General features: G+C 46.3%; 1 protein-coding gene across 1 annotated transcript; it reads left to right on the top strand.

Annotated features, from left to right (window-relative positions):
* The first annotated feature begins 2134 nt into the window (after positions 1-2134).
* Positions 2135-10220, top strand: LOC129331142 (phospholipase A2 inhibitor beta-like). The gene is made up of 2 exons (XM_054981521.1): positions 2135-2260; positions 4811-10220. Exon 2 carries the CDS (start codon positions 4828-4830, stop codon positions 5818-5820), a length of 993 nt encoding a protein of 330 aa, XP_054837496.1. The 5' UTR covers positions 2135-2260; positions 4811-4827; the 3' UTR covers positions 5821-10220.
* Positions 10221-11723: the final 1503 nt, after the last annotated feature.

The following is an 11723-nucleotide window of genomic DNA, read 5'->3' as shown; positions in this document are numbered from 1 at the left end:
ACTACAGCTGCTTGCTGCAGCTTGGCAAGTCTATCAGTCAGAGAGAAATCTATTCCAAGTTTAGCAAAGGAAACACAACAAAGAAAGATGGGGGGCTGGGGGGGAGAGAAGAAGGATTGGGGGCAAGGAGGAGCTTGAAGGGGGCATTTGGGTAAGACTTGTTCCTGCAAAGCCCCACGAACTGGTGAAATTGACTATGCCAAAGGGGCTGGTGGCTGGGGCTGGTGGCTTCTTTCTGTCGCTTTCCTCAGAGACTCAGCAGACTGCCTCTCCACATGGAGGTTCCATTTAACAGCCATCAGCAGGTCCGCTTTCCAGGAATCCAGATTCTGAAAGATTTCCGTTTTCTCATCTCCGTAGTCGAGACCTGAAAATCCCCCATTTCGATTTGGCTGCTCCTTTCTGTGACCAGGCCCACGACACTTTTCTTTCCGTGCCATTTCCTTGGACCAGTTTCCTCCTATGAAGTTTGTGCCTCAATAAATCACCATTAGCCATTATGCCTATAAATGCATTATAAATATTATGCAAATTATATATTAAAACCATATAATTTAATATTGTTTTATGAAGAAATTGGTACCTTGTGTACATATAAATACCATATAAATTGCACATAACAACCCTAAGGGATACATGAACAATACAAGCAAATTTTCCAAATAAGTTGGAGGGGGGAGGGCAGAGAACTGACCAAAAAAATGCCAATATAAAGAAACAAATTAGAGAGCCCTTTGTGTAGCCCTAATTTAGCTTAGCTATTAAAAAGGAGGGGAAAGAAAAGTTGATAAAGAAAATGTATATCTTCCTAATGGAAATGAAAGAAAATGAAGGGGTGGAGAAATGTAAAAGATTATGTATACAGAACTTAGGTAATGATATTGACCAAGTGCAGTGGAATAAGATATGGAAAGTAAATGTTAAAATAACTAAATCTGCTGTGTTTAAAGAGAATTTATATAAGATGTTCCATAGATGGTATTTAATGCCAGATAGACTGGCTAAAATGTTTACAAATATGTCAAATAAGTGTTCGAAATGTAAAGAAGGTATAGGGACATTTTTCCACATGTGGTGGTCCTGTAAAGAAATGCATAGATATTGGATAATGGTACATAAGTTATTACAAAATATCTTACAGATATCAATTCCTTTGAAACCAGAATTTTTTCTATTAAACTGTATGCTGGATATAAAGAGAGAGCAAGAACACTTGCTAATCCATATAGTAACAGCAGCTAGAATCTTATTTGCAACCTATTGGAAACAACAAAGAATCCCCCAGCAAGAAGAACTAATAACAAAAATAATGGAGACGGCGGAAATGGATAAATTAACATTGTTAATGAAAGGGGAAATGGAAGAAGATTTCTCTGTACCATGGGATCCCTTCTACAAATGGAAGACAAATAATTAGAATGTTTAAACATAAATATGATACCAAGACTAACTGTATAATGACATAACAGACCTCACAATTAAAGATGTAACAAGATGAAATATAAGAGATAAAGAAATAGATAACAGATATCGACAAGCAAAATGATAACTGTCTCATGTCTGTATATGTATGTGTGGAAAAATAATAAAAAATATTTTTTTAAAAAAAAAGGAGGGGAAAGAATAAGCCCAAAATCATGGAAGTTGGTTTCGTCCTGATACCTCTTTGCACTCTCTATAGCCAGAGGAAGTCTATCTGAGGACCAGACACGGATGAAAGTAGCAAAAATAATCTATCACCCTCATTAGGTTATGAATTTTCAATCGTAATTAATTAGGAAAAGAGGAGAGTGAGTTTTTTAACTCTGTACATGTAGAAATTTGCAATCCCTTTGTCAAGAGATTTGCACATACCTCGCTGCAAAAGAAAAAAAGGATCTAGAGGCCTAAAAAACCCCTCTGATATGATATTCAAATGTTTGAAGGTTTTTGTCTGATCTTTATTCTCTTCCTGGAAGAGATTAGGGGACAGTGTTTTAGGAGGTTTCCGGAAAAGAGAATGTCAATATCTGGGTGTGCTTTGGACAGAAAGTTGGCTCTTCTCTCTCTGAAATGTTACAAAGAGTCAATTTCTCAACAAGGTGGCGCAACCAGGAAGTGACCTTATGAGGCCCGTTCCCTTCCCAGAAAGACCAGTTTCAGCACCCAGTCCCCTCCCAGAACATTACTAAGATTCATGCAGAAGAGTGACAGCCAGACACGGGAGAGGAAAAGAAGAGGTTGGTGGCATTCAGGGTTGCAGAGAGCCGCGAAGTCGCAAGTGAGTACCCAGTCTGGGGCCAGTCCCCCCACCCCCATGCCAACCAGCAGCCGTTTCAACAAGGGCCTCTTGATTTTGCCTTTGGAGATTTTGAGTGGGTGGAGGAGCCAATGTGCGGCTAAAAGCTGCCTGGGCAGAGGTGGAGAGCACCAGGAATAGGTGATGTGGAAGATTAAAAGCACTGAATCTCTTGCTTGCTATACACCACTGCATTGCAGAAATCGGCTGCCAAATCCAGCATTCGTTGATCCAAGCTCCTAGTCCATATGTCTGAGTTTCTTCAATGATGGGAGGGGACCACTCAGCTGGCAGCAAAAGGGACTGGAGAGATAGCACCCTCCCCTGCACCCACACATCGAGATGGCTTACTAAATAACATGACCTGAATGAATGTTAGAATAGCTCTCCTGGCCTTCTCCTCTCTACCTCTCATCATTCCTTGATTTGTGTATTCGGGATGCATACATGAGAAAAGCTTTCTCTCCAATGATGGATCTTGAACTTAAGATTGTGCAGAAAATATAAATGTGTCTTTTCCCCCCACTTTGAAGCAAGGGGTGGGAAGGTGCAGTGGGGCCTGGAGATCTCCCCGAATAACAACTGCCGTCCGTACTGCAAAGATCTGTTCCCCTGAAGGAAATGGCTCCCTTGGAGGAAGGACTTTACGGGATTATACCTTGCTGAAGTCCCTCACCCCCCCCCACCAAATCTCAAAAAAGTTCCTAACCTGGAATTGGCTACCCCAGAGTCTAACAGTAGGAAGCTGGCGGGACACAGGTCGGAGGACGGTTTGTTATGTGTCATTTCAGTTCCTCCTAATAAAAGGAATTATGTGGATTGTGTTCAGGTTTTATTTGGTCCTTTGTTTTATATTGGGACCCACAAAGTCCCTGCTAACACTTTCTTACCCTTAGCCAGGCAAAGCAATGTAAAAACTGGTGTGTGGGAGGCGGAGGCTGCTTAACTTTTCTGTGCTACAGTTCGCCCATTCAAAATTGCTCCGAGTTCATTTCTCTTGAGCAGGAGAATGATAGAGGGTCCCAGTGAATGGAGCCCTTCTGCGATGGGGATTTGAGCCAGTTTTGGAGAAGCCAGCCAAGAGGAAGGAAAGGATTAAAGAGCCCCTCCCCGCCCATTCCTCTGCTTTGATTGGCTGTCTCCAAAACCAGTTTGCATTTTTTAAAAAATGAATGAAGGGAGGTGTAGTTTGGCTGATCATCATGCACAGTTTTCGGCCCTCAAATCTCTCCCTCCCTAATTTTAGGAAAAACAAATGCAAAATAGTAAAGAGTCCAGTAGCACCTTTAAGACTTACCAACTTTATTGAGGTATAAGCTTTCAAGAACCACAGCTCACTTCATCAGATGCAACTGACGAAGAGAGCTATGGTTCTCGAAAGCTTATGCTACAGTAAAGTTGTCTTAAAGGTCCTACTGGACTGTTTACTGTTTTGCAACTACAGACTAACAAGACTAACTCCTCTGAACAAATACAATCACATTTTTATCCTTCCCATCCCCAGAGGAGCTCATGGCGGCACACCTTGCCCTTCCATCTTCTATCTTATCCTCACAACAACCCTATGAGGTAGGTAGGGCTGAGAGAATGAGAAAGAAGGGCTCAGGATCATTAGAGGAGTTTCACAACTGAGACATTGCTAAGTTTCTAGTCGCATTATGGCACTGCCGAAGAGGGCAAAGGGTTTACCAGCCTCTCCCTCTTGTACCATTCACTTTACCATTTACTTAGACTGGCTGCCTCCCAAACTCCTTTACGCTTGATGAGAGAATGCATCACTTACGTTGACATTTAATTTGATTTCAATGGGCTTAGATTGGAGTAACTCTGTTACTGTTAGTTGACTGCCACATGTAGGTTTCAGAATCATGGCTTTCGATTATTTAAAAGACTGAAACGTTTTTATCCTCCCCTTTCTCAAAGGAGTACAGTAAGGCTTAAATAGATCTCCTCTCCTACGCTGTATATTTACAACAACCCTAGGAGGTAGGTTGAAGTCTGAGTGAATGAACCAGGCTTCAAAGCAGGATGGGGAATTTGAACCATGGTTTCCCATCTGCCCCTCCGGCCTCTACACCACACAGCCTTTCAACCTTGTGTAATCGTGTCTATGGAACTGAGCTACAAATCCAAACGTCCCAGAGTTTGAATCTCACCGCTGCCGTCACTAGGTGGCCCTAAACCAGCCCCTTTTTCTTAGCCTCAGCGTATATAATCCCCTCTGCAATATGAGGATAATAATGCTGACCGACTTTACAGGACTGTTGTAAAGATTACAATGATACTATATGTAAAGTGCTTTGAACACTTGAGAGCACTGTATAAATCTTGAGCTGAGACTCCCTGTCCAGAAAGCCAGGCCACATGGGAACATATAGCCAATTTCCTAAAAGCAGCTAGCAGTCAGGCCTAAGCACAGCGACGCTGGGGCAACAACCAAAAAGGCCCTGCCAGCTAGGCAGCCACAAAAGACAGCAGTCGTTGTCAGATCTTCTGCCACAGCAGATAATCTCTGTCTCTTACTTCCCACAGCTGTCCAGAGCCCTGCCATGGCTTGTTGGGTCTCAGTCCTTTCCCTGGCTTGCATGGGGAGTCTTCTTTGCTGCGTCCAGGCCTCCCCATGCCCTCTGCTGCCCATGCCAAGCAAAGTAACTGAGTACACCTGCTCCTCCCCATCTCTTCAGGAGTTCCCAACAGGCTTCTCTGAAGACACTCGGCAGATCTCCATCGAGTTCACGAACATCTCCTGGATTGACGTGAATGCTCTTGTGGGCCTTGACAAACTCATGGAACTTCACCTTTCCAATAACAAACTGAGATCTCTTCCCGACGGTCTCTTCCGTGATCTCCGGAAGTTGGTTGCCTTGGATCTTACCAACAACCTTCTTGAAGATCTACCTCCAGGGATCTTCAGAAACTCTAGTGCCTTGATGCAACTGGCTCTCCGCGGCAATCTGTTGGCCACCCTACGTCCATCATGGTTTCACCCCTTGGAGCGGCTTGACGCACTTGACCTCTCCAACAACCAGTTAAAGGATGTGCCCCCCTTTTGCTTCAGCAAGCTGGAAAATCTGACATACTTGGACCTCTCCTTCAACTTCCTCCAGACCTTGACTCCACAAATTTTAGAAGGACTAACCCATCTAGAGAAGCTGGACCTCGAAGGTAACCATCTCTGGTCCATCACGGATGGGACCTTCCGAGGTGCTCCAAACCTGAAGTTTCTCTTCCTCCAAAACAACACCTTGGCCAGTCTCTCAGCTGAGCTCTTCAAGCCATTGAACCATCTGGAAATGTTGGACGTCTCCAACAATAAGCTCAATTCCCTTGAACCTCACTTTTCAAGCCAGGCTACAAAACTTAGTCTTGATCTATCAAACAACCCCTGGACATGTGACTATCACATGAGCGCTCTGGTGACCTGGGCAAAGCAATCCGCAGTTTCTCTATTTGCTGAGCCACAAACAACCTGTGACAGCCCGAAGGACCTTGAAGGTCAAGTGGTCACCTCTCTCCTCCCCAGCACATTTGACTCCTGCTAAATCTTAAAGATAGATTGATCCCTCCTCCCCAACTAGAACAGCAGTGTGAAATTTTGCAAGTCCCCAACTTTTGAAGGTGGCATTTGATGTAAACAAGCTACAAGCAAATTCATCTTAATAGTTAGGTGAGGTCAAAATTTTACTCTTCCCCCACTTTATAGATTTTGGCAGTAACTTGCTTAAGGATCTTTAGGACAAACTGCATTTTAAAGTGAAGCAAAAGGATTTGTCCTTTTGAAATGTATGCATGGAGCTTAGGCCCATTTCACTGATAACACAATAGTCAGTAAGAAGTGTGTTGGGGGAGAGAATGCAAACTAACAGAAGGCCTTGGAATCTGCCACAAACTAACAACAGAAATCAAGTGGCCCCATCAAGTCTAAAGTTTATTCCAGTAATACCTTTTGCAAGGTACCTTCCTCAGATGCACGTGAAATGGAAATTTTAAGTGAACACTTATAGCTGAAACAAACAAGGGGGAAAGGGGAGAGGAGGAGTGAGGATTATGGCAGCAAGAAACCTGTTGTAAAAATTTTCAAAATATTCATAGCTGTGCTCAAATTTGGAGGAATTCGTTCTCATGGCCCCTTCTTACATGCCCAGGGTAATGGCGATCGCCACTTTGGGGTCAGGAAGCAATTTTCCCAAGGCCAGTTCAGCAAGGGATCCTGATGGTGTTCTGCCATCTTCTGGGCTTGGAGCAGGGATCACTGAGGGTAGGGGGGGAGGTAGTTGTGAATTTCCTGCATTGTGCAGTGGGGTGGACTAGATGGCCCTGGAGGTCCCTTCCAACACTATGATTCTATGAATAGAATCAGGTACATGGCAAACTTTTGTCACCCTAAAGAAACACCACTTCTCCTAGTTGGAAAGTATGTAAAACCAGTGTGGAACAGCCCCCTTTTCCTAAGTAGTGTCCTTTCCCTGGGCAAATGATAGCAGCTCCCTTAAGAGAGTCTGGAGTTAGTTCATCTGCACCCCATCCTTGGTCACCCCTTAAACATCATCCTGGGTTGTGTATCGGCTCCCATTACATCAGTCCCGGGCTCCATGCTTGGCACACTGCGCTCGTGTTCACGAGATCTGGCTATATTATTAACGCTATATTAATTGCTTCCACAATCAGCGTGGGTTGTTTTCCCTTTCTTTATTTCCCCTGTTTTTAATTGGGAACAAAAACGACGTTCTCCACCCGTCGCCTCTCGCCTGGAAATTTATGGCCCCGCCGTCCTCCCTGTGGAAGTTTTAAATTAAACCCAATTGCTTAAAGCTGCCGAGCAACTGGCTGTGATTTAACAAAGCAATAAAAATAAAATTCAGCAAGCAAAATCACATTTGCAAAGCCAAAACGGGTGCCTAGATTGTTCTTTTTCCCCCTACCCCCCTCCGCCCCCGCTTCTTGCTTTAAATAATTATAAGTGTGGCTATAAACAGAAAAGAATAAAATTAAGCATTGGGTAGTGTAAAGGGAAAGGGAGAGGGAGAAAGGGGGTCAGGTGGCGAAGAGGGAGCTTTCTTATTCAGAAAGTGGAAGGTTGAGCATCACAGGAATTGGGGTGGGCAACATCAGGCAACATCAGGCAACTAACCTGGTTCCCCCTTAAAAATACCATGAGATGACAGTATCCCACTTGCTACTGCACCAATGGGCCTGCTCAGGGCTTTTTTTTCTGGGAAAAGAGGTGGTGGAACTCAGGACAGAACAATGAGGTCACTTTGGGTCAGCTGGAACAAGGGAGGAGTTTTTTAAAGTTTAAACCGCTCTCAGAAAAATGGACACATGGCCAGTGGCCCCGCCCCCTGATCTCCAGATGGTTTAGTTTGCCCTCCGTGCCACTCAGCGGCAAGGAGGGCAATCTAAACTCCCCTCTGTCTGGAGCAGGGCCAGTGCCACCGTTGAGGCAGTGAGGTGGGGGCCGTGGGGGCCATGGGGCTGGAGGGGGTGCCGGAGGGAGTGCTGGGGGTGGAGGTGCGCGTCCCACAACACCACCAGCCAGCCCCACACCGCCACCAGCCAGCCCCACACCACTGGCGCTGGCACCTCCCGCCTGTCCTCGGGCGGGCGCAGCAGCCATGGGTCAGGGACAACAGGCAGCCAGGGTGGTGTGCAGCACGCAGGCAGCCTCCTCACTCAACCCCAGCCACCTGCCAGCGGCACTGCATGATGACGTCATCACGCAGTCCAGGGCGCACGTGCATGTGCTCCACAAGGCTAGCCTCCGGCGCCAGAAACCCTGGCACCAGGGCTGGTCTGGAGATCAGGGGGTGGGGCCACTGGCCATGTGACCATTTTCAAGAGCTGCCCGAACTCCGTTCCACTGCATTCCAGCTGGAAAAAAGCCCTGAGCCTGCTAGATGGCAGGATATGCAGCTTCAGCCCCAAATGCCCAGCAGTGTCCTCTTTTGGAGAGAAAGAGTGGTTTCTACCCCAGATTCCAAATACTATGATGGGAATTCTCTGCTCCCATCAGTTTCTATAGCGGTCCAAACGTTTACCCCTCCCATCCAAATCACCCATCACTCTGCAGATAGGAGGGTTCCAAATGTCCAGGTGGTGGACAGAGATCTCCCGGAATTACAAGTGATCTTCAGGTAACAGAGTCTCTCTACATGAGACACCTCAGTGGAGAGGCAGGAAAATTTCATTCCATCGGGGGAACCTTCATTTGAAGATTGTTGGATCCAGTCCAGCGTATGGATGCTTGTGTGTATATGCTCCAATCTTATTTATTAATTCAGACAGCCGCTGTGGTGTAGCAGTTAAGAGTGTTGGACTAGGGCCTGAGAAACCCCGGTTCAAATCCTAACTTGGAGTCTCTCTACACAAGACATTTTGGCACATGTTCATCAAGTGTAGGGAGACACAATGCTCGCCGGGAAGCGTAGTTTTAAAAGACAGAGCTGGCAGAGATGGCTCTTCAGAGGGTTTGTTAATTTCATCTTGACCTCCCATAAGGACCTGTCAATTTCACCTCTGCAGTCTAACATTGTGTGGGATTAAAAACAGAGGGCAGCGAGGAATGGAAATGGGCCGGAGCTGCCTTCCAAAGCCAAGCTTGGACCTGGAGATGTTAAAATAGGCTGAAGTTTCCCTCCTGGCATTTGGCAGCCCCTTCACCGAGCTCCAGTGTATAGCACCGCCTTTGCCCTGCTGCGGGCTCTGTCTTTTTAAACTACCCTTCCCGGCTAACATTGCATCTCCCGACATGTGTTCATCACGTGTCACATGTCTCATGTAGAGAGACTCCGAGATCAGTTCCCCTGGAGAAAATGGCTGCTTTGGAGGGTGGACTTTATGTCATTATACCCTGCCGAGGTCCTTTCCCTTTTCAAACTCTGCCCTCCTCAGGTTCCATTCCTCAAATCTCCAGGAATTTCCTAACCCGGAACTGGCAACCCTAGCAGTTAGAGATCAGTCTCCCACACATCTTCGGTCAATAGTTCAAGGAGCTGGGCTGCCCCAAACTGCTGACACTTGGCCACTTCTCCTCTTGCTCAGTTAATGGATGAGCATCAAAATAGCAGAAGAGCCCAGCTGGATCAGGTTTAAAGGTCCATTATTTTCAGTATGATCTTTCCAGTAGCAGCCAACCAGATGCCACATTGGGAGACCGACAAGCAAAGACAAAAAGCCCCTGTCAGACTCCCCTGCAGCTGGTGAGAGTCTGGGACACTGGTGTCTACCAGCGTTGCTTTTCCACAGCACAACTTTTGTCTCAGTCATGGGAAGTGTTTTAACTTGGCCTTGGAAGAGAGGAGAATGACGTGAGCTACTTTGGCCCCCATTATGGAGAAACCTGCAGTACAAATGAAGTAAACAAATAAATCTACAACTTGTAAATGTCCCCTAGATCTAGACTTATGGGAGAAAAAGTTCGCTCTCTTCACTCACTTTGCCCTAGGACTAGTTTTATAAATTTTCATCATGTCCCCTTGTTCCTCACTTGTATTTTTTTCTAAGCCAAAAGGCTCCCCCCCCCCAAAATCTTCCACATTTCCTTGTCACGATGGTGCTCCAGCTGCCACCTCTTTTTGCAACTCTACAAGACCCATTTTGAGCCAGCAGTTGCTGGGGGACAGTCCAGCCCAAAGGAATTCTTATGTGGGGCTGGTCTCAAGTTCCTGATGGGCGCTGGGGGAGTTCTCCCCATCTTTTGGAACAATCAGCCACTGGTGCGTGGTGGTTTGACTGTCAGGCATGGATCTTGGAGGACTGGGTTCGAATCCCTGCTCTGTCATAGAACCTCGGGCTGCTCATACACTCTCAGCCTAACCTACCTCACAGGATTGTTCTGAGGATATAACAGAGAAGAGGACAATGATGTGAGCATCTTTGGGTCCCCATTCGGGAGAAAGATGGGGTATACATAAAGTAAATAAATAAAATAATGTCCTTTTGTTATTGTTTTTAGAAGTAAGTGTCATGATTCGCTATGACCCCCTACAATTTGAGCACTGGTGTGGGGTGCCTCCACGGAGTATTTGGGGCTCGCAGAAATCCAGAACTGGCCCTCCCCTCTGAATAGACATTTTGCAAGTGAGCAACGCTCAGAACTAGCAGGCCAGCCTTCCTGCAGATCGCACGTGGTTTGCATGTGACACAATCCCAGGGATATTCGCTGCTAAACCTCATAGAATTCCAAGCTACCTTTGCCCCAAATCATCAAGGGGAGCTGTTAATACCTCTTTAAGCTGGTTCAATTTCCAACTTCCTTTCTAAAAAGACAGGTGCCGGGAACAAAACTCCCTTCCCATTCTTTAAGATACCCAACTGGCCGGGAGAAAAATGTCTCTTTAAGAGAAATTTAATGTATGGAAATGGGCAGTTTGTTCAGGGCAGGGAGGTCAAGAAGGTAACCTGGTCTTCTGTTGCCAATCAAAGTGATATTAAAGGGACAGCTAAAGAGACCGATTTTAAAACTGGCCATCCTATAAGCACACACAATGGGTGTTCCTCCTTGGTGTCTGGATACAGTATCAGAATCCCCCCCCCTGCCCAGAGAGGTTTGCCAGCTTTTAAACTACCCCTTTAACATCAGTGTGATCTGCAGCAAAAATCAGGTGCTGTTTATGGGCTCTGTGTCCTGAGAAACTTCACTGCCCACTGCCTTATTAAAGGGGCAAGGCATCGTTCTCTTGGCCAGCTGGCAACCTCGGTGGGGACTGCAGCAGAAGTCCAGCCCTCAGGGGCATGTGCGGTTATCTGGTGCAGTGTGCAAACCACAGAACCAATGGTCAAGGGCAGTGCCAGTCACCAGTTCCAGGCACCCCACACCCCACCCTCCCTCCCTGGTGAAATCAGCGATCAAAGATTAGTAAAACAGAAATCAAAGAGCCCCTTTAACAATAACCAAGTTTTTTTCAACACAGGCTTTCCTGGGTCCGACCTCACTTCTTCAGATGCAGTGTATGAAAACTTCAGAAGAACATTTATAATCTCCTGGAGAGAGGGCAAAGGGGGGGGGAGCAGGAGCTGTGGCCCATAAAATGGTGTAGGGAATTATTTCAAAGGAATCCACGGGTTAGAAACTGGCACAAAGGGGGTCGCTTATGCCCTGTCTAGAGAACGACATTAGAAGAGCCCTGCCGTATAATACCAGCGGTCCATCTATCCAGCATCCTGTCTGGTGAGCTAACAACAGGACACGGAGGCTAAGGCCTTGCCCAGATGTTGCCCTCTGACATTGGTTTTCAGATGTTTACTGCCTCCGAATATGGAGGTTCTCTTTAGTTTCCAATGGCTAGTAGCCACTGATAAACCTATCCTTAGGGTTGCCAACTCCTGGTTGGGAAATTCCGAGAGATTTGGGGGCAGACCCTGGGGAGGATGGAGCTTGACAAGAGGAGAGAACCCAGGGGGGTATATAATGCTATACTGTCCACCTTCCAAAGCTGTCATTTCC

This window comes from Eublepharis macularius, chromosome 5, assembly GCF_028583425.1.
Source record: "Eublepharis macularius isolate TG4126 chromosome 5, MPM_Emac_v1.0, whole genome shotgun sequence".
In the NCBI taxonomy this organism is placed as follows: domain Eukaryota; kingdom Metazoa; phylum Chordata; class Lepidosauria; order Squamata; family Eublepharidae; genus Eublepharis; species Eublepharis macularius.
This window is presented reverse-complemented; position numbering and strand designations above follow the sequence as displayed.